Here is a 26,063-nt window from a genome sequence, read left to right on the forward strand (position 1 = left end):
GGTCCATCCCAGTCTCTGCAATGGCACAGAGTCTGAGAGCAAAGACAGCAAGAACTGAGGTGGCACGTTTGTATTCACTAAGAGAGCATATAACCGTAGCATCAAAGCCATGTCCTCAACTATCCTCGGTGAATCATACCACACGAACGCAGTGTAAAGCAACGCCAGCCATTGCCCGCATGGACAGCCTTTTTCAGTCCTGAAATGTCTTCGATAGCCATGTGAATGGAAGTATGCGAGACAAGCATTCTTGGAGTCCACCGTGGACTTCGATCCGTGCAAACAGTTGATCAGCGTCTTGTGAAGCTATCGAGCCAGTGGTGTAGGTCATCTTCCGCCTTTGACGCTGAAACTTCCTCTTGTGGGAGCAGCAGTGTACTCTGGGTGCTCACTTCGTGAACCAGGGGAGGATGGGCCAAATGCGCGCCGTCATCGGCGGGCCGTAGTGAGGGTCGTCGGGGCCACCAAACGGGTGCTCGGGGGTCAGGAATGGGTCGAATTCCGGCACGTCGTCGTACTGTGATTGCGTCAGCTACCCGTCGTGGCAGAGCGTGTTCATGAAGCAGCGTGGGCGCAGTGACGTTTAGTGAGGTGCCTCAGCTGGGACGGACTCAACTCACCTGGACGTCCTCGGGCTTGCTGCGGAACTCACAGACGCGCGAGCCCATACCGTCAGCGGAACGGATGCGACGGCCCCTCATGGGGCATGTAGGAAGAGGGTAGCGGATCATCTTCTGCGGCGGCTGAACCATGCAACGGCACTGGAAGCGCGTCGCGGTGAAGAAGTTGCGACTAAGGCTAGGAGACGGCATTGCGTGAGTTGCACGGATGGGCGCGTGTGGTGTGCTTGTAGAGGCCTCAAAGAAGTCGAGGTGTCTGGCGGTGCTGGAGGAATTGGTGGGGGTGTACACGAAAGTGCATGGACGATGGGATGTTTTATGGCCCAAGCTGGCTATGATGTAATTTCAAGAGTTCGCGTACCTGCAGGCGCGTGATGCGCCAGCCCTGAGTGCTGGCGGGAGCGGCGAGCTTCTGTGAGGCAGTGCCTTCCGTACGCAGCCATGTCTCCCAGCGCTTATGGCTTTCTAATCGCAGATATTCCCTCTCCCATATGCTGTCCCCCCCACACACCAACCCGACTACCACGTCACCGTGCCTCACCATCTCTTATCCATCCTCGCCAAACGCGGCACAACCCTTCTCATTCACTGAATTTGCAGAGCGGCGAAACCTCTCGAATACTCGAACTTGAGGACATACCACACGCAATGGAACAACGGCACAAGGAGAATGAGAACCGGAAGAGCTGGGAGCCAAGTTACAGCTCTGCAACGGCGCTTGGGAGTGCCATGCAATATGCTGGGAAGTCGCACAGGCCTCGAAGTCACGTACGCTAACTGTCAGGTAGCGTTATCATACTTGTTTCTCCTCATGAGGCGGTACGGCTGCGGTTAAGTATAGTCTCACCAGTGCAAGCGCTAACTGCGAGTCTCCCAGGTGCGCCATCATACGTCGTTAGCGGATGACAGGGGTGCTAACAATCACTGACTCCCATGTCGAAGATGTCCCTGCCAGCCTCTCCCCCATCATCTCGTCGCCCCGCACCCACGATAGCTCCTTCCATAACCTGCTACCCGGTAGTAACACTTTTCGGTAACTGAGAACACTCGAGGCCTCAGCGGTTGAGCGGACATCGCACATCATGCCTTGCTCGAGTCCTTGTTTCTTCCGTTTGTATATACCGTGCGCCACTGATGCGTCCAACGCCTGCGATGCTCTGATAGCACAGCAGCAGATCACATCAGTCCATATGGAAATCATTTGTCCTATCATGGTCGGTAAGATCCAGCTCAGTCCTACTTTGAGGATTTCGAAACACGCGAGAGGACATACTCGACGAGCTTGACTGACTGAAATAAGGGACTGCCTCGTAATCCCAAACGTGTACTCCTATGACGAAGTCGACAAAGATAATACGAAGAACTGGTAATAGCTAGGGCAATTGCAAAACCACCTGCCATAGCGATAATTCATACCAGAGTCTGGAAGAAGGTGTAGCCCTCGATGGGTAGTGGCACGATTGTTCACCTGGGTGTATATATGCAGCTGCGTGACCTACTCTGGAAACGCTCACGGAGCATTACATTGATGCAAAGCTGCACGAGAGGTCCTATACCTGGCTTCTGTCTCATCACTCCGCCGCAGCTACGCAAGCCGACTTCTTTGTCGCAGTGCAAGCCCGCATTCACCATTCACTGCAGTCCACCAGGTGAACAACACTTTGTTCTGCAACAATCATCATATGGGATTTTGCAAATTGACACGACGCCCTGAGAGCCACAGATCATGGTTGCTAACAGTCCTCTTTGCTCATATCGCATGGAAATCGCGCCCTACTGGCCTTCACTAGCCCTCTACTTGTTTTCCAGGGGAGCAATGGCCTTCCCTTCTACAAGTATATCAGCCGGTGTGGACTCGTGGTTGCAGCGCGTGGATGAGGAGGCGGCACCACGCAGATATGGCAGGGAAATAAGTACCGGATAAGTGGACTTGTCAGCGCATGATGTTACGATCATGAACTGCTACCGCTTTGTATGGCGACTTACGCGCTGCGACAGTCGCGGTGTTTCACTCGTCACTGTATCAGTTCTCACCTGCACGTCACACAAAGCTGCACTGGAGATGGGCTCGTGTACTTGTACTTTTCTATCTTGGTTGAAAATTAAGACCATAGCCCAATTCGGATCGCATACCGCTTCCGTGTCGCCCAAATGGCCATCCTATGCTGCACTCGACACGCTACCAAACTTTCTTCCTGCCAAAGCCCCAAAAGCTGTGGTTGAGCACCCTATTGGAAGTCCGCAGAGTGCCAGTGCCGGGCCAGGAACTTGGTCGAAGACCTAACCACGGTTCTCTCCAAGTCGACTTTACGCTTGCCTGCGCCCTTGACGAACCTCGAGTAGCGGAAGGTTGTGGCGTTGTTATAAATGCAGCAGTCATCATCAGCAGGCAACTCCACAGCCTGCAATGCCGGATGACCACCGCACAGTAACGCTTCTGCGACTTCGGCGCGCCGGCTGAGCCAGGAGTCTGCACCTGGAAAATCCTCTGATAGGAATAGCGGCGGCCAGTCGTCTATTTCCATCCCTTCACGAATCTCTTCTGCGTGCCCTCCGACGTTACTTATTGGGCAGACGTCGACTGTCAAGGTGCGAAGCTTGTCAAAGCCCTGGACGATTCTGCTGAGGCCTTCAAGCGAATATTCTTGACGTACGGTGTTGACGGCCTCGAGATAAAGGTGTTCCAGACCAGAAAGGTGCTCATGGAGCTTGTGGAGGTTGAGGGCAAAGCACATCACACCTATCTGTAAGGAGCGAAGCTTCGTGAGCGCGGACGCGTAGCGATAGAATGGGCCTTTGTACTCTTTGTGAATTTCGCCCAATGTGTGGAGCCAACCAGCACGCCACCTGGTTGTGGTCGGACAGTTGGTCTCGGCGAGATAGAGAGTCCTGGTGTTTGGGCAAATGCGCATGAAGTACTCGGCACCGAAGGAGACGACGAGTTCTTCGACTTGTTGCAGCGGCTCGAGGCGGAGGTAGCGGGCGTAGATCTTGATGTCTTTTAGCAAGCGCATTGGAAGCTCGCTGATGCATAGACGCTTGAGCATCCGCGGTGTCCTGAGTAGATCAAGCAGAGTAGGTGGAACGAGTGGAGGTAGGACCTCCTGGCGAGCATTCACATCAAGATCGTCCGCGCTGGTGTGGTAAGAAATGCACTCCAGTGACAGCGACCTGCATATGTAAGCGTAGTTCAGCTCATAGTAGCGGTCTCATGAATCTTACTTGGCATGAACAATCAAGTCCCTTGGCCAGCGGATGGTTCTCTCATAGCGTGCGGTACCAGCGTTGAGCTCCATGATGCCCCCACCGCAACGAAATTCGCGCGGATAGAGCAGATCGAGGCACAGGAACACATTTCGGAAGACGATCAACGACGTCTTCTCGCGGATTTCCTTGTTGATCATTGAGAAGGCAATGAGCGGGCGGGGTTTATTGAGAGCCATAAGGACCGATGGGCTGCAAGGGTTCTTGAGGTGATCCAGGCGCTCAGTCCAAAGGTCGAAGTCGAGAATGGCGACCGCCTCAGCGACGTGCAGGAGGCAGTCGTAGTTGAGCCTCAACAGAGGCGGAGTGCTAGCCTCCATGCTATGCTGTGGATGGGCGGAAGATCTGAGGTTGTAGTAAGGTGGACAGAAATGAAAGTTCGAGTGAAGCTGTTTTGTGCGCCGCCAACGTTGTTACGTTGTTGCTTAGTCACCACCCATGTGCTAACCCGCCGACACACGTGCACACATTGGCTTTTTTGTTGCCACCTGCAACTAACACTGCTCCACTAAGAAGCACAGGCAACGGCCATCACCGATGAAGGTCATGTGGGAGGCCTCTCTGACGTTGTTCGCCGGGAATGAGCTCAGAAAATTGAACATATATCTTGCAAACTCATAGTAAGATAACGGACTCGAGGCGATGGTCGTGGACGGCCGGGCCCATGGAGAAGGCGGAGTGGATCCCGAACTACTCATAGACTCCCAGTCTAAATGCGCGGATCGCTGCGTACCCTCCTAAGAGCGCTCCGGGCGTTTCCCCTCACAAGCACGGCTGGTTCCTGCGAGTGTACTTGCGTAGCGGAGGTGGCAGGGTTGCGCCTTCTCGTTCGATGCGAGGTGCCGGCCGAGTCCACAGGATGAGCTTCCGCACAGAAGCTGCCTCTCCTCCTCATCCTCATCCTCGCCATCCTCACTCTAACACGCGTCCCCGAACAAACCTTTGCAGACCCGATGCCTTCGATCCGCCTGCGTGTTGACAGCACCTACCGTAGACTCTATGATCAACGCAGCCACCACTCCCACAGCTCCCTCCCCAGCATCACCACCGTACTGCCTACCGGCATCCTTCAAGAGTCTCCCACGCCGCGTCCGTCCTTGACGCAGCCCACTGACTACGCGCCGCCCGAGTTTCCCGTCGTCGAGCAGATGCCGTTCAAGCCAAACTACAGGGCCTTCATGGCCTGGAACATGGCCGATACCACACTGGTCCTGCTGGTTGTCGCCCTTGGCGTCATCCTGGGCGTCTTCTACCCCGCCCATGCTCGCGGCTTCGATGACAATGGCCCAGACGCTCCGCCGCGCTGGGAAGACGACCTGACTCCCGAGGTCGCCGCCGCCATGGAGCGCGATGCGGCTGAGCGCGCCGCTCGCAACCAACGACTCACCGAGGAAGGCTACGAGACTGACCGCGAGGACAATTGACCACCGCCTGGGCATTGGCACGCTTCGTATCGGGCTTCACCTTTGCCTACGGGCCCCATGCCTTCCACTGCATCTCTTCTTGAAGGCTGCCGCTGAGTCACTTACGGCAAAAGGACCAAAGAAAGGCTCGCAACGCAGCTCGACACGGCAGGATGCTCGAGGATCGACTACACAAACTGTTCGTGTCAATGACCCTGCCTGTTCTCTGCGGAGCATGACTGACTTTCTGGAAGCTAGCAGTGCAGACCTACGTTCCGCCCTTAGCCACCGCTCGACGCATTTCCTCCACCCATGTACTGTTCGGGGCCGACCGCTGGTTCACATTTTCTCCTTCTCTTGATTTCTATACCCTTGTGGGACGCCTTTGAAAGATTGAGGGATGGATATTGTATGATGTTAGCAATGACACGGCTAGTTGTTTTCGCCACAGGGCTGCTTGCTGAATGATGAGATGGCTTGCTTGATGCTATCATGGGTCCGTAGTCAATGAAAGGTCTTTCGCTGAAATATCCTGTCCATGTGTCAATACATGAGGAAGAACCTCGAAATGGTGCGATCACACAAGATCCGCGCATGGATTCAGCATGTGAATACCGGCAGCGTGGGCCGCGCACAGCGTGAGCTCCTCGAAAGTAATAGCATTGCTTCAGCCTTCGACCTGTGGGCGTGAACACGAATGATTCTGCTTGAGCTATCGTTATCGCAAGAAATGCTCAATATCTGCCCAGAGATGGTCAAGCGCTGCGAACATCGGTAGGCGGGGAGCACCACCACGCAAAGCCAACATAGCGGCAGCTTCATTGCTAAGCTTCAGGCCTAAGAGGAAGGCCAGAAGGCAACGTGAAAAAGCAGCAGTGTCTTCCGTCCACAGCGCCCCAGGTTCACCAGCCGCACCCTCTCAACTCGCAGCCTGGCCTGGGCCGACTCCTCACCCGGCGCCACCCGCACTTTCACCACCACGCCACTGCTGCCTAACGCTCCTTCCGCATCCGCGCTCATAAACAGGGCACGCGTTGCCCTGCTGGCCGCGTTGCCACGCCAAGCTAAGCGAGCACCAGACCGTCCTCGTGCCGGCCCCCCACCGAAACACATATAAACCCCTCCTCGCCCCCCTCCTCCTCAAACCTTTTCTTCTTCAGGACATTCTTTCTTGTCTTTGCAGTGGAAGTTCTTTTTAGTTTTTTTTTGGGAAACTGCTTCGCTCGGTTTCCATAAGCTGATTTCCCCGATGGTCTCTCGGACTCATCGAGAGTGTAGATTGAAATGGGAAATTTGAATGCTCCTCGGCTTGAGATTGTGGCCGGAGGGGTATCGGCTAGTTCGCGCCCGACATTTTTTTTTCTTTTTGATCGCGCTTGAGTAATTTGAATTGATCCTGCTTGTATGCTTGCTTGCTTGCTGGCTTGTGGTGAAGCGCTGGGGAGTGAAGCAGATCAGTGCGCCGCTGCGCCGATGTGCACGGCGCTGCGCTTCCCTGCCCTGTGTTGGCCGCGCGATGCGGTGTCTGGCTGCCAGGCTTTGGGGCGGCCGGCCGCTGGGCTGGCTGCGCTGGGCGTTCTGCCGTGGCGGGCGAGCATGGTGGTGTTGTGCGCCCGCTCGCGCCGCGCGAGTCGCCCCGTACCTGCAAGTGCAAGTGCCCGCCGCCTTGCGCCCATGTTGCAGGTTCATACTGTCTCGTATATGCGCGGCGGATTTCTTTGAAGCACCGGAGAGGACGGAGTGGAGATGGTTCGAGGCTATGCGCTGGAGATTGGACGCTGGATGGAACTGTTCTTGTCATCGTTGCGCACTTCTCCGTCATGGCTGCCATAGCCGCGCTCCTCTCCCGCTGCTGAGCTGCGCCGCCCTCCGCCTTGGATTTTCGTCTCGAGGCGTTTAGCATGTAGTAGATTGGTAGGGACACGTTGCGTAAGAGTCTGAAATCAGGTTCTGAGACCGTCGGGTACAGCTGCCGGTGCAGAGTTTGTTTACTCGTGTTGTTTCCACACAGCGCGTCTCCGCTCTGGCAACAGCGCGCGCAAACGGAGCGGATAATTCATAGGCTCACTTGGCTCGGTCTGTTCTCATATCAAGATCCTTGATTCTTCCGAAGGATACGGCTGTCTTGTATAGGCGCTTGAAAAAGGGATAACAAGGGTGCTGAAGATGATGATACGTTGCTGAATGAGACCCTTGTGGGTCTATGATGAAATTCTTCCTCAACGAAATGATGCGGTCCAACAGAATCAGAACATAGTTGACTTCCCAAATGGGCTTCTTTACGACGTGCGCGTCACGACAGCTGACTGGGAAGCCGAGCGACGAGGCTTGGCAGCGCCTGGCCCTCAAATATCTCATTTCGCCCGCTCGATCCCATCCTCCTCCACTCTACTCCACTCCCTCTTTTCTCCACCACACTTTACCGCCCCACCAACTCCAATGACATCCAAGGCAGTCGCTTCTTGCTATGTGTCCTCGCACAAGGTGCTGACGCGCTCAGAAATTCTTGCGTCGTCTCGTGTCAGCCTAGCTCGAATGCACCTGTCTTGCGCTGGACATTCTTCGCTAGGCAGCAAAACATGTGTCAGTAAGCTTCGGACTCACTTTTCTTCGCGCCGGGCTACCTTCAACTGCATGTCTTCACCCTTGTCGTTGTAGCTTCCCTTCACCCGGTCTGACCATCGCTGACACGAACTCCCCCACCGCATCGCGCGGTAGGCAGGCCATCCAGAAATATCATGCTTGCCACTCACCATAATGACAAAATTTACCGCTTCATCTGCTCTCTGCTGCGCATTTCGACACCCAGCCCCATTGCCGCTCATCAGTATCTGCCAGCCCAACAAGCCTTTGCCTCCCACCAATCATCCTCGGCGGTCGTACTCAAATCACTGGTCGCCTCCCACACCAGAGATATCCACGATCGCCGCAGATCAAAACCAACCTGTTTCAAACCGACCAACGCTTCCTGTCAGACAGAAATGTCGGGGGCTGTCATTGCGACGTGGGCTTTGGCCGTGCCTAAGCCCGGACGTGAGGATTCCGGACTCTGCAGGAGTGGCGTCGTTCTCATGCGTAACACACGGGGTCTGGATCTGGGGGTAGGGACTGGGTCTCTCGCGTTCGGGCTAGGCATGAGTGACAGGTTGGGACATTCTTCTGGATTGTCTCTTGTCCATTTTCTTCACATACCCTTGCACGTCCCCCCTTCCTTCCTTTCTTTGTCGATGTTTCTCTTCACAACCGGCGATTGAATTGCTCTAGTCACCCTTCCAGCTTCTAGACCCTTCCACCTAGTCTATTCCTTCCTATCGCTTTCTCCTTTCTCGTATTCCAACCGGCACCGTCTCCGGGGTCTCCGACGTTCTCGTTTCAGATCCAGATCACGCCGAAGAGCATACACCACCGCAGACTCTCCCGACCAAAGATTCCCAGTCGGACAGAAATGTCGGGGCCGCTTGAGATGAGTTCACTCACTCGGGCGTGTTCGATGGACTTTGTTGTCGTGCTCAGCAACCCCTTGACTGTTGCTGAGTGTTGCAAATGCGGTGGGACATATTTGTCCTTTCTTCATCAAGTCATGTATTTACTCTTGCTTCCTGATTTCTATCTATACACTATCTGTTGATTCTTGCAGACCTTTCTCCTCAAGTGCCTATGGCATTACCGACGTGAGCTTGTGGAACCACACTTCTTATTTGCAACATTACATCACGTAGACTCTGCCCTCCTATACTACTTTCACTATCCTATCACCACAATGGCGCAAGCCCGATGCCTCTCGGAATAAAGCCACACTTGCCAGACATAGAACACAAAGGTACCATCGCCAACTATAAGCTTTGGCCACACAGTCTCTTAAGGTAGCATCATCGACACATCCTGTCTTGCTACTCCCGCTCGATCACAGCACGAGTTACGGATGACAATTCCACCAGAGAGTGGACCATTCCATGTAACAAGTATAGGAATCTATTAACCAGGCTGACAGACCCGCCCGTCAGGGATGTGACTGCTTAGAGAAACATAATGAAGCATCAAACATAGTTAGTACTACAGGAAGGCTGAGTGTCGATCCTACAGGGTCCCCAGAAGCGTGTAGCTCATACAGCTGTTTCCCTTCGCAACGGTCACTTCGTAGCTTGGGACCTTGTGCTTTTTCTTTTCCCTATTCATGTAGTTGGACAGCCTGCACACACAAATCGACAGACCTGAAAATGCAGTGGGGAACGACACAACGGAGCATTGTTGAAGGGCACTACGGGAATGAAAATGTCGGAAGCCTACAGTCACGAGCTTCTCAACGTGTTATTTGCCGCTGGTAGGACGAAGCCGCGCATGGTACCGAGACACAAGTCAAATCATCTTTGAGTTCCGTTTTCCACACGCACTGCGTCACGCGACTATATCAAAAGCCCCGTAAGCCTCGACCGTTAGATGTCGTAATCTGATACGATTTGCGCGGCCCTAATGTTTCGGGGTATGAAGGACTCCCAAGATGCATATTGGAGGACGGAGGTAGTTATGAGCAATAGCAAAGTGAAGCATTTAGCACCATGATATCTACTAGCAGGCGTAGTTACCATAGCGCCTGAGCAAGGACAAAGCGCCGCTCGGTTGAACCGATGAGGCTTTAGTGCTATAAGCAACGCCATCATAACTTTTACGGAGCTTTTAGTGAGAAAGGTGACGTCGAAAGAAAAGCTTCTAGTTGGCTCTTACAGTTTTGACCAAGAGATTTTGGGATAAAATGTTGGGACCGATGCCCAACCACACCCATATATAGCTCATCCGGAGAATAAAACACCGCCCATTCCCGCTAGTAAAATGGCTTAGATTCTATATTAGCTTGTTGAAATATATTGAAGTCGGGTAGAGTGGCTCCCTAACCGTGGAATACTTTAAATCAGCATTTGAGTATTAAAGTGCCAATTCTATGGAAACCATGTTACCGTGGGAAAGCCGGCCCCGAAATGTTTTAAAAGACTCGAATTTTCATTCCTGCTGACTCCCAAGCAGATTGTTCCCTCGGCTCTACACAATGCCTTCGTAGAGCCCGCCAGCATCCACGTAATTCATCGGAGAGTCCTCGAAGCTCTTTAGAGTTCAAGAGGGTAAGCTAAAGCGCCATAGTATGGAAGAACTACACGCATCCTGTTTTTGCTCGGACTTGCTCTCTTTTTGCAGTACTAAACTTCGACGGGGAGATATTCCCCTTAATGGAAGTCAAAAGGCATTAGTGTAGAGGGAACAGGAGGCCTATGAACTCCAATCTCGTAAGGAGAGACTGTAGGACTCCGCAGTACTACCGGATCGATTCGTGTCTCATCTTGTCTGTAATTACTATGCCACTTGCTCCGCTACTCGACCAGTTTGTGAGGTTTGCCAAAGGAAGCTGATAGTGGAGTGTGCTTCCAATTCTCTGTTTCTCATAAGTTCGGCTCGTAGTCATTCCCGAATCGATCCGCAATGCGACAGCAAGGTGTCAGTAACTCTCAAGCTGATGTCAAATGGCTGCAAATCTTCCATCTCTATTTGCCTTACAAAAGGTCAAAGATTAAAGATGACGGAGAATTTTCCCACTCGGACCACTGCACATGAAGTCAAGCGGTGATGCCCATAATCCAATTGACCATACGGTAGCAAAAACACCAAAAGAATAGACCCTTCAAAGAGCGACGTTCCTCATCACAGCGAACGCAAGCTTCCCCCTCCATCCACCAACAAGCCACCAAACTCACACACACGCACAAGCCAAAACACCCCTAAGCCTCAGAAAAAAAAAGCAAGCCAGCCAGCAAGTCATCCCCACATAATCAAACGACTCAACTCCTCCGCAACCCTCTCACGCATCCTCTCCTGCCACGCCCAGTGCCCCTCGGGCATGACATGCAGAAACAAGAAATTACGCTCCCTCAGCACACGGTCGTAGTCCCAGCCACTCGGCCACCTGTCGTCCGTGATGATGCCGTCGGCATCGACGCCGTCGCTGCCGCTGCCGCCGCCGCCGCGCTCCCGGTTGAGCTGCTCGCTGGCGGACGCTGTCTGTTCGAAGAAGCACGGGTGTCTTTTGGGAGTCATGTGGAAGTGCATGGTCTGCTCTAGCTCGGGCAGCGCTAGCAGTGACCTGGGTCCGAAGAAGCGGGTGGAGTTGCCGATGAGCATGAGGTTCATGACGGTGCGTTTGAGCAGCTGTGGCGGGAGGGGATTAGTATCTGTCGAGGGAGAGGAGGAGGGGGGGGGAGAAGGTGGTGGGAAAGGAGGAGGGAGGGGGGCTTTTGGTGAATGTGTTGGTTTTGGTATGCTTTGGGAATGAGTGGCGAACGATGGTTGTTGTGAATGGGGTGCACGTACTTCGTAGGTGGGGATCGCGTCCCGAGACACCTCCCAGATCCAAGGCGAAGGGTTGGGCGGGTGCAGCTGGTCGCAATGAGGGGCGAGCATAATCGTGATGTAGTGTGGCGTGGGTATTGGCATGTCGAAGCGCATGGCAATGATGGGACGCTCGGGCTCGGGCTCGGAGTCGAGCTCGGAGTGGAAAAAGGGGAGCTCGGCGAAAAAGCGGAGCTCGTCGTTCTGCTCTGGTACCTCTAGTGTAGGGTTAAACAAGAATGCAGGCAACCGCTCCATATTTTGGGCTGGGTGGTAAACGAAGGGACGTCCTGCTTGGTGTTATGGAAAGACTGGGAGTGATAAAAGACGCGATGCTGGGATGCCGAATAATGTGACAAGATGTCTTGATGAAGAGCGAGAGGAGTGAGGGGAGTGAGCGAGGATGGCAGGTCAGCGCAGATGCAGATACCCGAATTGGCAGGCGCAGCTCGTTGCGGATCAAGCACCGCCTGAAGTGTGCGTCAGGCGCCAACCAGTGTCACAGCGTGCCTAACATCCCACACGCCCCTCGCAGAAAGGTCTGGTCTGGATTTCTGCTACAAAGAGGCGATCGATTACTTTGTGAGTCGGCTTCCAAAGCCCTGAGAGTCTATCAAGTTTCTCCGACAAGAGACTAGACTCCACATGCAGACCTGAAAAGTACTAGTGAGCTCGACATGGAGCAGCTTCCTGCAACGACGAGGCAGCTTTGACAATGGATGGTGCTTTTTGTGTCTGCCTGCACTAGCCAGATCATGTAACATGCCCCAAGACCTTCCCCAAGCTGATCCATTACCTTACGTATCCCGTAATAATGCTCCCGAAGCGAGTGGCTCTTCTCAGACATGAGTTCAACAAGACCGATCTCCCCCATCTTGTCCGTCATCCACCAATCAATCCCGCACGACCGCCCAGTGCTCCAAAAAGTCCCTCCCCAGCAGCTCCACGCTCTGATAAACGACGCCGGGCTCCGCCTCGCCGCCGCGCTCATCCTCCACCACCGTATGATCCTGCCAGCGGCAGTCGAAAAAGCCGCGCTCGACCACCCTCATCTCATAGAGCCTCCGCAGCTCCTCGACCGGATACGGCGCGCGCGCCTCGCCGGGCCGCCACGCCACCATCCCCGCCTCCCCCGGGCCCAGCTGCTCGCACGTGCGCCGCGACGCCGCCGGCACCCCGACCAGCTGCTCCAGCTTCCGCTCGCGCCGCTGCACCCACACGAGGTTGTAGTTGTCATGCACCCACTCGGCGAAGTCCTCGAACGGAATCCGCGGCATCTGCTTGCGGAGGCCTTGCACGTCCATCTTCCACAGCGCGGCGAACAGCTTGGCCCTGCAGACGGGGCACTCGAAGGGCGCGGGGCCGAAGCCTGGGTCCGCGGCGGCGGCGGCGGGGCGGGGGTGGTGTCGCTGGCTCGAGAGTGACGACGACGACGGGGCGCGGAACGCGGTGGACAGGGGCTCCGTCGCGCAGTTGGTGGCGCAGAAGGAGGGCGGCTCGGTGAGCGGCGTCTTGAGCACGTGACCGCAGCGGAGGCGGTGGAAGTGGCAGCGCCGGTTGGTGCAGGGCGCGATGGGTGTGGGAGGCGGCGGCGGCGGCGGCTGTAGTGGCGCTGGCGCTGGGAGATAGTAGTGCTGGCGTGTGGCTCTTGCAATGCCGGGGGGATGCGGAGCATTGCTGCTGGCGAGGTGGCGGCGCGGGCGAGGTGGCATGGCTTGTGGTGGAGGTAGTGTGTATCGTGCCGCTGAGCCTAGCGGCGGTCGTGCATTGTAGATTTGGGAGAGAGGTGGGAGCTGAGGTGCTGCTTGTACGGGAACCCCGGGGTTGTTGTAGTATGTCGGAGGAGCAGGAGGTTGATGCCGTGCGTCATTGGGATTGGGTGACGCAGGCCGGTAGTTCATGTCGCCATGACTAAAGACTGGCCGCCCTCCGTTGTTGTGCGTCATGCCATGGATATTGTTCTGAGGTGGGTATCTGGGGTAGTTCGGGGGTGTGTAGAACTCGAACTCGAACGACGGCGCTTGCGGCGGCAGCGGCTTATAAGACCTCATGATTTCCGCGAATTTGGGCCAGAGACTCTAGGTGAGAGCAGGTATCCAGGGCGCTGCAGGACTGGCTCAGGGTGTCACGCTACCGTAGGCGCCGAAGACCCGCGATCTGTGGTCGCCACGGCGCGCCGAGGACTTGTCAGATAGTGGAACCACGGTGAACGAACACCCCGAAAAATGCAACGACAAGTGGAAACTAGAGTTAGCCCGAGGACGCATACGGGTAGCGGGTGTGAAGAGAGGCAATGAGCGTGTTGGGTGAGCTGGTCAGAAGTCGTTGCGATTTACAGAAAGAGCCGTCGCGTCGCAGAAGCAGCAGCTACGTCTACCATGGAAGAAATTTTTTTTTGTATCCGCTCTACCTTTATTTGCCGCGTGCAAATGTCACCCAAGCCTCTGAAGCGTGTAGCAACGGAATTAAAAACTATCCAATACCTCCGCCGCCCCGACCAATCCCCAGCATACCTCACCATACCATCATCCATCACTCTTGCCTTTTTACTCCTCCCGGCCTTCAAGGTAGGCATCCAGCACTTCCCGAGCGCCGTCTAGTTCTTCCTCCGCGAACCAACTCATCTCGTCCGGTGGCCAGTTCGCCCATTTGACTAGGTAGTACCGCTTGCCCTCGAAGAACTGATCTCTTATGATCGACTCTATTTCGTATTCTTCCTCTTCTGCCACCTCTGGCTCCCAGGACGAGCCCTCCGCGGGAGGATGCAGCATGCTCGACGCTTGGTGCCGAGTAGACGTAGTAGGGACGGTGATTGGTGAACGGCGGCGTTCCGAGTTTTTTCGTTTCGCGGCCGCCTGCTTGCTCGAGCCCGCCGAGGCGTCAGAGTCGTCGATGTTCTGTTGTGCGCCTTGCCGCCGTGACGATGAGTTTTGAGTCGAATTAAAGGCGGAAAGTAGGCTGGCTGCTCCGTTCTCCGCTCCCGTTTTGAAGCTTGACCGCGAAAGAGCGGCGCTGGCTTGCCTGGATCGTATGCGGCTATCGGCGGTGCGGAAAGAATGGGCTGCTGAATTGTTGGACGCCAACGACGAGCGTCGTAGAGAGGCACCTCTACTAGACATCGAGCGACGAACCGGGGAAGCTGGCATGAGCGTATCGTCAAAAGGTGTGCTGCCATCACCCGTCGTCATGTAGCGTTGGGTGGTACTTGCACGAGACGACGCCTCCGACCGCTCTGCCGAGAGCAAATCTACCCCAGCCCTCCACTTCCCCAAATGATGCTCATCCTCGCTCGCATCCGTTAGCGCCAGCTCATCCTTCTCGTTGCTACCGCCGCCGCTGCCGCGATCCGGCGCTCCACTCTCGGACACCATCCCCCTCACTTTCGCCGGGTTGACCCACTCCCCATACTCCGCCGTCTCCGACAGGGCATCCACATCCACATCCACATCCCCCTCCCCCTCCACCGTATCCTCCACCGTCTGCAACGCCTCCTCCTCCACACCCACAACGCCCATCATCACCTTCGCCGTCTTCGGCGTCCTCCCCCTCCTCCTCCGCGGCGGCAGCAAATCGACAAACTCCCTCGTTGGCTTCTTCTTCCCCTTCAGCTTCCTCCCCTTCTTCTCCCCCTCCGACATGGCCGCCGCCGCCGCCGCCGCCGCCGCTGCCACCTCCACCCCACCATCCGCAGCAGCACTCGCCACCGCTTTCCGCTCGTCATGCTGCTGCCCCTGCTGCCCCTGCTGCCGCTCCTGCGCCCGCCATCCCATCATCGCCCGCTGCGCCTCCCTGCTCACCAGCAGCACCGCGCCCTCCTCGTCCACCATGACCACGACGTCGTCTTCCCACGCCAGCTCGAACCGCTCCAGCTCCGCCGCCGACACCCACGACAGGATGTCCGCGAGCGGCGCCGTGTGTTCTTCGACGTCGTCATCATCGTCATTTTCGTCATTGTCGTCCTTGTCATCCGCGGGCAATACTACTGGCGGTGCACCGCCGCCATTTTGTGTTGTTGTCATCCGTATCGCAGCGTCGCTTGTGCCCCGATCAGCATCGTCGTCGTCATCGTCGTCGTAGCCGTCGTGGTAACCGCGTCCGCCCAACGACGATGATGGCGAACCTTCATACCGCTGCTTCCGCCGCTGCTGCTGCTTCAGCGCCGGCGCCGGCGGCGACGAGCAAGCCTCGATGCGGACCCGGTACAGCGGCTGCATGGAGACGGGGTCGTAGCGGCGCGAGACGATCCTGGCGCGGCGGCCGGGCGGGAGGGGCAGCGGGCACGCGGACGGAGGCGTGGGGGCGATGGGCGGGATCGCGCGGTTGGGGACGTAGGGCAGCGGCGTGGCTGGGCGGTCGTCGTTTTCTGCGTCGGCGGCGGCGGCGGCGGCGCCATTGGGTCTTCTGGCGGAGGTTGTGGTCTTGGTGGCGCCATTGGGTGCTGTGGTGGAGTTGTTGTTCACCCCATTGCGCTGTGTGGAGGAGGGTGGGGTGGGTGGTCAGCGAGCGAGCGGGCGGGCGAGCGAGCCAGCGGTACCTTGGTGGCTGCTGACTCGGGGCCAATGGCGGAGGAGGATGGGATGATTGCTTACCTTGGACGAGGAGGCTGCGCGCGAGGCGTGGTGCGGCTTCGATGTGGGCGCTGGGGTCCTGCGCGCGCGTTTCGCCGGGCGCGAGGTGTCGGACATGGTAAAGGTGCGGGCGGCGGAGGGTCGGAGGATGGACGCGATTCTCGAGAGCTCGGCGGGACGCGTTCGCGCAAAACACCGACCCAACGCTCCCGCCCGCTCACCTCTCGGCCAATCAACTCCTGCGGCGCTCTTTGCGCACCCCGGCCCCTGCCCTCAGCGCGGGAAAATCTCTCGCTCCGTCACCGAGCTGGCTTTCTTTCGACGACATGTCGTGGCTTCCTTCGCCTCGTTTTGTTCGACCGGTTGCGTTCCTTGGGCTGATTGGGCTTTTCGCACCACGAAGTCGCAGTTTACTGGACTGCTGAGATGGAAGGGAAGGGAGGGAGCGATGTGGGCTGCGCGTGCGCTGTTTTTTTTTTTCCTTTGTCCAGTTTCCCAATGATCGCGATGTTGCATGCGTGCTGTGGCCTGAAGCATGTAGGATATGGACGTTCCCGACAGCTTGGACAAGGGATTTGCCCGGCCACCATCTCCAGGTCCTTGACGACAGCATGGAAGCCATCATCTGTCATTCGGGCATTGGCTATGCCGGCTCCTCATGCCCAGGCTCATTCAACACCGGCTTGCGTGGGTGATGCGGCACGCAGCCACCTCTACGCGAAGCAGCAATCATTCTGGTAGAGAAAAAGCAAGACAAGCGGTCACACAGCAGACACACGAAGATCTAAGGGTCTCATTCTGCTAAAAAAAAAAAAGAGTTCTGACCTTCCCAAGTCATCTAATACCTCCATTGGTTGGCTTCTCCCTTCCCTGAGGCATGTACCTCCGTTGGTGAGCTCCCTACCTGCCCTCAGGCTTGTCCTCCCACTAGCTATCCCGCCTTTTGATATCAATCCACTTTGGCTCCTCATGTGTCCGCTGACGCTTTCCCCCACGATCGTTCAATGAGGCTATGTCCCAATTCTCGGTCGCCGAGGACAAAGGAACGGTGAGATTGTCTGCGGTATGAGCAAAAGTCAGCAGCAGCATCTCCCAAATAGGTGGAAGCAGTGGAAGAAGAAGATGAAAACAAGCACACGGCTCAGCTAGCTCGGCCTCCAACGAGGCGTCGTCTCCGGACCAGACACCTCCCCCATCGCGATCACGTATCCACCGGCCTCCCGGTTACAAGAGCAGCAAATGTCGATAGAGCAGCTCGACAACGACCGGGTTCTTGCTGGGGAATCAAGCTGCTAGGCGAGACCCGGCCCACGACAGCCCTGTATGGTGAAGTCACAGACGCTCCAGAAGATTGCCACGGCCTCCGCACCTTGAAACCAAAGGACGAGGCTGGGATGAGAGGACGGCCGTGTCGCAATGGCAGGTGGGCAGTCCAGTCCTCAGAACTGTTCTTTCGGGCGCAAAGACCCTCATCATGTGTGCAGTATGTGTGTTTGGAAATGCGGGTGACGTACTCTCTGGAGTGAAGGCGGTCGGAGGACTCGTGGCAGAGGCGCCCGATGGGATACCTGCATGGTACCTCGTCATTAGCGCAAGTTCAAGATAATTTAGGTAAATAAAGTGAAGTTGGATGAGGAACGGTCAGGTAGCTCCGCTTCTTCCATCGCCGACCTTTCGTCATAACCTGCGCCAGCAACGCCGCCAGAAACGCGCGATCCTCACATTTGGCGATGTGGGAAGCTGCTTCGTAACGTGTTGTCAAGCAGCATGCTCAGAAAAGGTCGACTTAGACAAGTGTAGTCGGTCATCATGTGAAGTGAAACAGTGGCAAAAAACAGGAAGAACCCACAAAGATAAACAAGTCGGGCGTGCCCAACAGGGCCAAAGTGCGAGGCGCCTGCAAGGTGGTTAGCGATGGAACATCAACGAACGTGCAGCATCATGGAAATGTGGTGACATGGTCAGACTGAGCTCAATTGCAACCCATAGAAAACCCTGACCTCCCTGTAGAAGGTCCCGCCGTAGCTGGTTTTCTTAGATTCTTTGCCTTCTGGGGAGACGTGCTCCCTCATCATATGCCAACAAGGAATGGGGACAGCGAGGGCTTACCTTGATTTGTGATGCTTCTCAAGTGAGGTGTGGCAAGTGCGGCGTTGAAGAGGGCACCAGCACAGAAGGAGCGAGGCCAGGTGAGACGCAACGCACAAAAGAACCTGAGGTATCGTAGAAGTCAGTCAGATATTCCAGTCAGAAACGAGCAGAAACGGTGAAGGAAGCCAAGTGCGACGGGTCAAATTAGCTCTCGGTTCGGCATTGCAACCCAAATCGGCAGTGTTCTGGCAGGCCGTGGTTGTCTCGCGGCAAGCACCTGCAAGCAAGTGGTTGCTTTGGGTATCATCATATCGCGCGAAAGATGGTGCTGGTGAAGGGAAACATGACTCACTTGTGGTATGAAGTCAGATGAAGTAAACTTGAAGAAGATCTGGAAGTTGAGGAACGTTAGCAAGAGCCCTGACACGAAAAGGCGGGAAGAGTGAATGCAGAGTGAAGTGATGTCAGGCAGCTCTAGTCTTCTCAAGGACAACCATGGAGACACCACATCGAGTGATGCGCCTTGCCGTAGCCGGTTGTTGTTCAATTCAAGTGAAATTTGGTCATCATTGGGTATGCAGGTGAGGTGATGAGAGAGAAGGATCTTACCGAAGATCTGAGACGAAGCTCGAGGAAAGCGAAGGAGGATGAGGTGGAAGGCATGAGTGAAGGAGACGGGAGTGGATCTTGATTCAAGGCAGAAGGCAAAGCGAGCTGTCAAGCTAAGCTGAACGTCGAAGGAGGAGAGTGGGAGGAGGATGAAGAGGGAAAGGTTAGGTTGGATCCGAAGATTGGTTTTGACATGGAAGCCCCGGCCTGCGCACGTGCGTAGGCCATCACGTCGCGCCTGCCTCCCGCGATCAACCTGATCACACTCGGCCGGGCAGGCAGCCACGCAGCCGTTCGGCCAGCGCAACAGTCCAAGAGTGCAGATCAACCAGAGGGCAGATCAACAAGCGCGCGCGCGGCGCGTTCGTTTTGCGCAACCCGCAAGGCGGTGCGCCCACGCGACTGGTCAAATGAGAATTCGGGCGCACGGTCCGCTCATGGTTTCTCTGGCAGGACGGCCTGGCATATGATGCTCCAGCGAGGCTGGTCGGGACGGAGGCTCATTGCATTACTCTTCTTCAGGTGTGCGGTGCGCGTTTAACTCATGCGTCAGCAGCCGCCGGCGGCTCAACCCACACGGAGAGTAACGGGACAAGTACTCGTCCAAACCATGAGCCTGTCTCTGAGCCGAATGTAATTCCAACCGCACCATGGAGTGAGGTTCTCTCCTGCTCACGGCGCGGCTTAGTCACGGCGCGGCAGACCCAGCCGGACGCTGCACCCGCGGTACGAGAAGCTCCATCTGACCATCACGGTACCATCATATTCATTCATGCTCGTGATCTCTGCACCAAGCATGAAACCGCCAGCTGCACAATCAATGTCCCTTGCTTCGAAAATAGAGTCATCTCTTAGCTCCGCTTGAAAGACCACTGTCGTGCCGGTACAGAGTTTTCTTATTTTTGTGCAATTCAGCAGAGAGGTGAAAGCGGAATCGATAAAATGGTCCAGTGTCAGTTTAAATAAGATCAGAACCAATATAGCAATCGAACAGCGCCAGGTAGTAAAGCATGGCCAGCCACATGGCATATCCATCCAGCAAGCTTTGCGTCTCAGGTTGCGGACCAAGCAAGCGGGAAAAAAAAACAAATAGAAGCCGCCCAGCATCGCTACCACGGGCGGGAGCGGGATGGCGGCAAACCGCGGCATCGCACGCCACACTCAAGCACCCACAAGGCGAAGAATTCACGCAAGGCTCCTCTGGACAGAAGCGCGGGACCACACTTCACTGAGCCGAAGCTCTCCTTGGATGCCAGTAGGGAGCTTATCACTGGAGAGCGTGGTGCCCAAGGCCGCGAGAACCATCCGTCGGCACCACGCGCGTGGATCAGCACCCCCAAACTATGGTGCACTATGTGAAGACCCTGTATCCGCCGTGGTGGACCCAATATGCGCGCTGGTGGGCGGCCAGCCCGTCGGGTCCGCGGCTCATCGCCGATTCGATGCAGCATCGGCGCCGTCCAGTATGGCTGGTAGGTCGCGCTCGGGTGGAAAACCGGAAACCGGGTGGCGGGCGCGTCCCACTTGCTGCGCCGGCACCTGGGCGCGCATAGGCGTGGCTGGGCAGAAATGGTTGATTTATAAGGGTAGCCGGCGGTTCTAACTGCCAGAAGATGCCATTCGCATGTAAACATGTGCTGCGTAGTACCTCTGGGCTAGTGGCATTAGTTAGGATCTTGAGGCTTAGGACTCTGGAGACGGCGGATGTTCGAATCCCACCCTGGTCCCTGATACTTAACTTTTTGACTTTTTGCAACCCGCGAATCCAGAAACGACTTCCGTTGATCTTCCGGCCAGGCAGCAGCAGCATCAGTTCGGTTGGACGTGATTGTGTTGCGCTTTTTTGGCGCCTCGGTGGGTGGCATGGGCGGCGGCGGCGGCGGCGGCGGCGTGGGCTACCTGGAGCCTGGCCCAGCAGGCCCCGGTCGCGGAGCCAAGGGGCCTAACTTAGGCCTTCGTTTTTGGCGCACTCCCCCCCAACGCACTCGCGCGACCGGGCCTGTCTTTTAGGCGCTGGCAGCCAAGCAGCCACACAGCGCAACTCAACTGCTGCAGCGGGGCTTCTCAGCGGGCTATGCGGGCGCGTACCCGCCTGAAATAAGCCCCTCGTGGATTTCTTTATTTTGCGGCCTGTCAAACAGCCGTGCTTCTCTGCTTCACTTTGGATTTTGCAGGCGCTCTGAGTGGCGCCGCTGCTGGCGGAGGCCGCGTGAGGCTCAAGCGCAGCTCACTGCATGACTGGTTCGGCTTCTGGCTGGCCGTACCCATGGTATCCCGCGTTCTCGTTCCGACCGATCACGCATCACGATCTGCGTACCTCACGGTGAAGTTTTTCTGTCGGCGCGTAGCGCGCGGGCGGCGGTAGATCAGCGCCCAGCATCGCGCTGAACCGGCTCTGAGGGCGGCTTCGTCCGCAGCATACCCGAAGGCCAACAGCATTATCCGCTAGCCCGCTCAGAGGGTCCTACTACCCTGCGGCTGCGGCAGGCGGTGTGTTCATTGCGGACCTTGTCCATCAATCGGGTTGACAAAGATTGTCCCTGAACGCTGGGCCAATACTGCATCCGCGCGCCGCTCGCCTTGAGGCATTTAGTGATGGTTCTGTCTCTGCCATTCTCTGGTCGCCATTTCGACGTAGCAAACCCCTACTCCGTTCGCCGAGATCTTTGGCTCGGGGTGTTCTGAGTTCCGGTTTTCATGTTGCGGTAATTTTCATCACTGTTTTGCCCAGAGTCCCCGTATCAGAATTTTCTTTCTGCCCCGGTTCAGGAGTAGCACTTTTTGCTAATTCCCATGGCACTTCTGTTCGCATCAGGGCTGATTCTGTGCTCGAATTTCACCACGCTACGGTGGCCTTGGCCTTCGACAGCTTCAACTGCTCCAGCTTCAGCTCCAGCAGACGCCAGCTGCGGCTTGCTTTGTTCGCGTTCTTTGGAACGGCCTTTGTTTGCAGGTAACAGCGCCATGAGAAGCACCTGAAGGTACGAGAACATGGCTTTGTTTCCATTCAGCTCTGAGTAAACCACCATAGTTGATAAAATCCTTTGTTCTTTGTTTCTGTACATCCCCGGATGCCTCTTAACAAGTCACGTTCCTCAATATCGTCCGCCACTGCTTCTGCGGAGGTGTCTTAGCTTGCCACAGCTGCAATGTAGAGAATCCCGCGATGTTTTGAAGCTGCATGGCATTCTTCTACCGCAGAGGAATGGAGTCTATGTAACAGCCCGTGGAACGGTGTACTGCTCATCAAGCACTGGAGGCAGCATATAGTGACGAGGGTTATAGTTTCGTTGCCTTCTGCTTGATTTCCTATCTACTTGGTGTTGCAGAGTCGTGCCCATGGTATAAGTCCACCTTCTGGTCCTTTTGACCGCTATCTAAATTCCTCAAGCTGTGTTGTCTCCATAAACTGCCCGAAGCCGCTTCCTTCAGCCTAACTACTGTGTCTCTGAATGTGTATTCCTCCACCAGACCCCACGACATTCACATTGTTCAAATCCAAAATCAATACCGCTTCCCATCACAGCCCATCCAATATTGTCTCAGTGCCCACCATGTCGACAACGAAGGCAGTCGCATTGATCAGTCGGTCGGTCGGTCGGTCAGTCAATCGTTCGGTCGGTCGCCTTGTGGCTCGATCCGCTCGCCCTCGTACGTGTGAATGTGTCAGCAACAGTCCGTCAAACAAACGATCAAGAAGGGAGGAAGGGGAGAGGGGGAAGGGAAGACTTGCCTGTCACCAACTCCATGCCACCACCACCACCACAAAGCCCACCACCCGAACCTCCCAGCACACCAACACCCTCCCCTCTCGAAGCCCCTCACCGTCCCCTTGCGAACGGCGGCCCCTTCACTCCCTTATGGAGCTTCCCCCCAGCACCAGTAATCCTCCCCTCTCGAGGCCCCCTTACCGTCCACCTGCGAACGGCGGCCCCTCCGCTCCCTTATGGAGCTTCCCCCCAGCACCAAACTAGTCCTTGCCGAACCCGAGGCCCCCTTACCGTCCTCCCGCGGACGGCGGCCCCTTCGCCCTCTCGTAGGGCTTCCCCCCAGGTCATCAGTTTTCTTTTTTCCTCCACGCTTCCCCCGGGGCTTTTGATGGCGCCCCCTTCCCCTCTTTTTCTTTTCTTTTTGAGACGGTGCCACGGTACGGCTTTTGCCGTGGCTGCTTACCCGTCCACGCCGGGGAGGAGGAGGATGATTGTGAGGAGTGAACACCACAGCCGGGCTTTGGAGATGGTGGTGCGGCGGCTGTTGGAGTGATGCGGTTGGGTGGCGGCGATTGCGGCGCTGAAGTTGAATTTTTCTCCTCTCCTCTGTTCTCCTCCCCTTGGCGAGATTAGTCCTGTCCGGCTGTTTTTTGCCGGATCTCTCTGTTTTTCTTCTTTTTGGTGGCTCTTGCTTCTTGTCGAGCTGAGACCGGGCGTTTTGGTTTGCTGCCCGGTCGTTGTTTTGTTGCCGTGATGACCGCGCGCTGGGTGGATGGGTGGTGGTGCGCTGTCGGTCGTTTGCGTCCCTTTTGGTTAGGTTTTCGGACACTGAGGGAGTGGCTTTGGTGGCACTCCCTTTCTTTCACCTTTCTTACTTACTTTCTTTTCTTCATTCTTGAGGGTTTTATTGGGGTGGGAAGGAAGGCGTTGTGCGCTGCTGCTTGATGGGCTGCCTTTGATACCGAGATTTGGAGTTTGTTTGAGTGATATCGGTGGCGTAGCGCTGGTCCGTACAGTCGTGCGAGCGAGACAGCTGACTGAAGTAGCTGGTTTGAGGTAGCTGAGTTGTCGTTGCTGCTCTGATTGATGCTGACTGACTGGTTGACCGTACGCCTCCCTTCCCTTGCGTCCGCGATCGCGACTCCGGCTGGAACTTGATTAGATCGTTCCTGATGGCTGTTCGAGAGAGAGCCAGTTCCAGACTCAAGATCTGAGTTTCGTGCAACGACTCTGACGACTGGAACCAGATGGAGGTAGTCCCTGGTGGCTTTTGAGAGAGAGAGAGCCAAGTCGAGTCGTGCTCCCAAGATCTGAGATGCTGCACAGCTAGATGGTGTGCTGCTGGATGCCGGTGTCGCGCTCGATGGGCGCGGTGCTCCTGTCATGCTTGTCAAGTGCTCTTATTTTGCTCAAAGGATGAAGCGAGATCCCGGTATCGCTTCTCCGAAACGGCGTTACGCGGCAAGAAAGATTGGAGCCGGTTGTCGAGTGACGTGTTGATTTGACGGTCACTGAGGTTCGCCAATGTCCGAAACCCAGAGAGTAGAGTTGGGCGGACGGATGGTAAGTGAGCTGAGCACAAGAGTTCGTGGTTCTCCGAAATGGGCAAACGCGGCTGAATGGATTTGCGCCGGCGTTCGTGTGACAGAGTTGTTGGGCTGTCGGGAGATTTCGTGAATGTCCAGAGCCCAAAGGGTGGTTGTGGGCGGACGGACAGATGAGCTGAGTGCCTGAGTTTGCGGAGCGAAGTTATGCTTCTGCCCGAGTTCCTCTTCTGCTGGTGTTGATTCGCCAATGATACATGTCTCGTGGCGTTAAACACTCGCGGTGTTGTTGAGGTCTCGAGGGCGGGAAGCTTGCAGTGTTGCTGCCGAAGCTGATGTTTTCTATGAGGCTGCAAAACAAAGTTGTGCTTCCGCCTGAGTGCGTTGAATTCCCGATTGTGAGGGTTTCGTGGAGTCAACTGAGTGAGGTCTCGAAGGCGGGAAGCTTGCTGCTTGTGCCAAAGCCGAAGTTCGCAGATGTAGTCGTGCGTGGCTGATGGAAGGCAGATGGAGCAGCTTGGAGGGAGTTGGGCGCTTCTGATGGATGAGTTCCTGCGCGTTCTCCCACTGGGCAGTGAAACGGCTGTCGGGACGAGGAAGTCTGGAGAGATAGAGGTCCTGATTTGACGTCGTCCGATTCGCGTTGTGTCCACTGCCAAAAGAAAATCGTGAAATGCAGCATGATGCTGCCGGGATCATTGATGTTACTGAGGGGCCAGAAATGGCTAGCAAGAAGTGGCAAAGCGAGAGGTAGTGATAAAATCTGGGTTCGAGTTTAAGTCAGTAAATGCCTTGCAATGAGAGATCTGAATGGAAAACCTACTTTGTGCTGAGCCCTTCTGCGTGATACTGAGGAGTCGAGCTGCCTGCTACCGAGTTCGATCTGGCCAGATGAAAGAGTGGGCTCGAAGAGAATCTGGAACGAACGAGATATGTGGTTTGCGTGGTAGCAGGAAAGCTGAAAATGAGGACGCGACCAAGTCCTGAATGAGGAGACGTTGCCTGCTTGTGACCTTGCCAGATCTTCTTTGAGAAGTGCCGCTGCTCTGCTTGTTTGTGATTTTGATTGGACGTTTGACCGTATGCTTGATAGCGCATTGATCAGGTCTTGAAGAGCGATTGGAGGCACTCTGGATTGTGGATAAGAGCAAAGAGGTTGCAGTTCAGGCAGCAGCGATTGAGTCGTGGGTTTGTAAGTTGGGGCAAGGTCGTTGGCAGCGTATGTTTGTAGTTGCCATAAAGCTGAGGTCCTACGCACTGTGTCCGACCCTGAGAGGGTGAAGTGTTGAGCGAAGTTCACTGGACAACTTGGTGAAGCGCGAGACCAGGCTATTGAAGCAAGGCATATCGTCTCCGGCGGCTCGCTCGTGTCTCTGGTCTGATTTTTGTGTCCATAGTTATGAGAAGATTGTGTGAACGTTGAAGACCGGTTGAGACTATCGTTTGGAGCCGCTTTGAAAATGTAAAAGGGAGATCCCACTGGGACGACAATGTCTCTCTTCGGCTTACTGAAGGTGAAAGCCATTGATGAGAGTCAAGTGAAGTTCGGCTCATCCTGAGATGAGGAAGATCTGTCAAAAGTCGCCAATTGGTTGTAGGAAATCCCGTTGATCGACCGGTGTTCCGAGCCTCTACTCGCTGAAAGCCCAAAGAGAGGTGAGCTGTTCGCTGAAAGCTCAAAGAAAGGCGAGCAACAGCAGATGAGAATGAGGCATAAGCCGAAGACTTGCGCGAGGTGCATGATCGTAAAAAAGCGATCGTGTTGTGAAATCCCCGCTGCACCTGAAAGAGAAAGCGCAAGTCATCGCTTCTGAGAACCCGTTGTGTCGTAAATCCGCCATGTGAAAAATGTGACTCCGGCTTTCCGAGATGCCTCAGCATG

The 26,063-nt window shown here is 55.7% G+C and overlaps 6 protein-coding genes across 6 annotated transcripts; 1 reads left to right on the top strand and 5 right to left on the bottom strand.

Annotated features, from left to right (window-relative positions):
• Positions 1 to 388: 388 nt before the first annotated feature.
• Positions 389 to 812, bottom strand: BKCO1_6400010 (uncharacterized protein; the record flags this gene model as incomplete). The annotated part of the gene is made up of 2 exons (XM_020278161.1): positions 389 to 517; positions 621 to 812. The coding sequence occupies 2 exons, from the start codon at positions 810 to 812 to the stop codon at positions 389 to 391; spliced, it is 321 nt and encodes a 106-aa protein (XP_020126494.1).
• A 2,036-nt stretch (positions 813 to 2,848) lies between these two features.
• On the bottom strand, positions 2,849 to 4,204 carry BKCO1_6400011 (uncharacterized protein; the record flags this gene model as incomplete). The annotated part of the gene is made up of 2 exons (XM_020278162.1): positions 2,849 to 3,791; positions 3,843 to 4,204. The coding sequence occupies 2 exons, from the start codon at positions 4,202 to 4,204 to the stop codon at positions 2,849 to 2,851; spliced, it is 1,305 nt and encodes a 434-aa protein (XP_020126495.1).
• A 633-nt stretch (positions 4,205 to 4,837) lies between these two features.
• On the top strand, positions 4,838 to 5,308 carry BKCO1_6400012 (uncharacterized protein; the record flags this gene model as incomplete). Its single annotated transcript, XM_020278163.1, has 1 exon — positions 4,838 to 5,308. The coding sequence occupies one exon, from the start codon at positions 4,838 to 4,840 to the stop codon at positions 5,306 to 5,308; it is 471 nt and encodes a 156-aa protein (XP_020126492.1).
• Positions 5,309 to 11,089: 5,781 nt separating this feature from the next.
• Positions 11,090 to 11,917, bottom strand: BKCO1_6400013 (uncharacterized protein; the record flags this gene model as incomplete). Its single annotated transcript, XM_020278164.1, has 2 exons — positions 11,090 to 11,479; positions 11,642 to 11,917. The coding sequence occupies 2 exons, from the start codon at positions 11,915 to 11,917 to the stop codon at positions 11,090 to 11,092; spliced, it is 666 nt and encodes a 221-aa protein (XP_020126493.1).
• Positions 11,918 to 12,552: 635 nt separating this feature from the next.
• On the bottom strand, positions 12,553 to 13,710 carry BKCO1_6400014 (uncharacterized protein; the record flags this gene model as incomplete). The annotated part of the gene is made up of 1 exon (XM_020278165.1): positions 12,553 to 13,710. One exon carries the CDS (start codon positions 13,708 to 13,710, stop codon positions 12,553 to 12,555), a length of 1,158 nt encoding a protein of 385 aa, XP_020126490.1.
• Positions 13,711 to 14,205: 495 nt separating this feature from the next.
• On the bottom strand, positions 14,206 to 16,344 carry BKCO1_6400015 (chromo domain shadow; the record flags this gene model as incomplete). Its single annotated transcript, XM_020278166.1, has 2 exons — positions 14,206 to 16,128; positions 16,249 to 16,344. The coding sequence occupies 2 exons, from the start codon at positions 16,342 to 16,344 to the stop codon at positions 14,206 to 14,208; spliced, it is 2,019 nt and encodes a 672-aa protein (XP_020126491.1).
• Positions 16,345 to 26,063: the final 9,719 nt, after the last annotated feature.

The sequence above is a fragment of the Diplodia corticola genome, assembly GCF_001883845.1.
Source record: "Diplodia corticola strain CBS 112549 chromosome Unknown scaffold64, whole genome shotgun sequence".
Lineage (NCBI taxonomy): Eukaryota > Fungi > Ascomycota > Dothideomycetes > Botryosphaeriales > Botryosphaeriaceae > Diplodia > Diplodia corticola.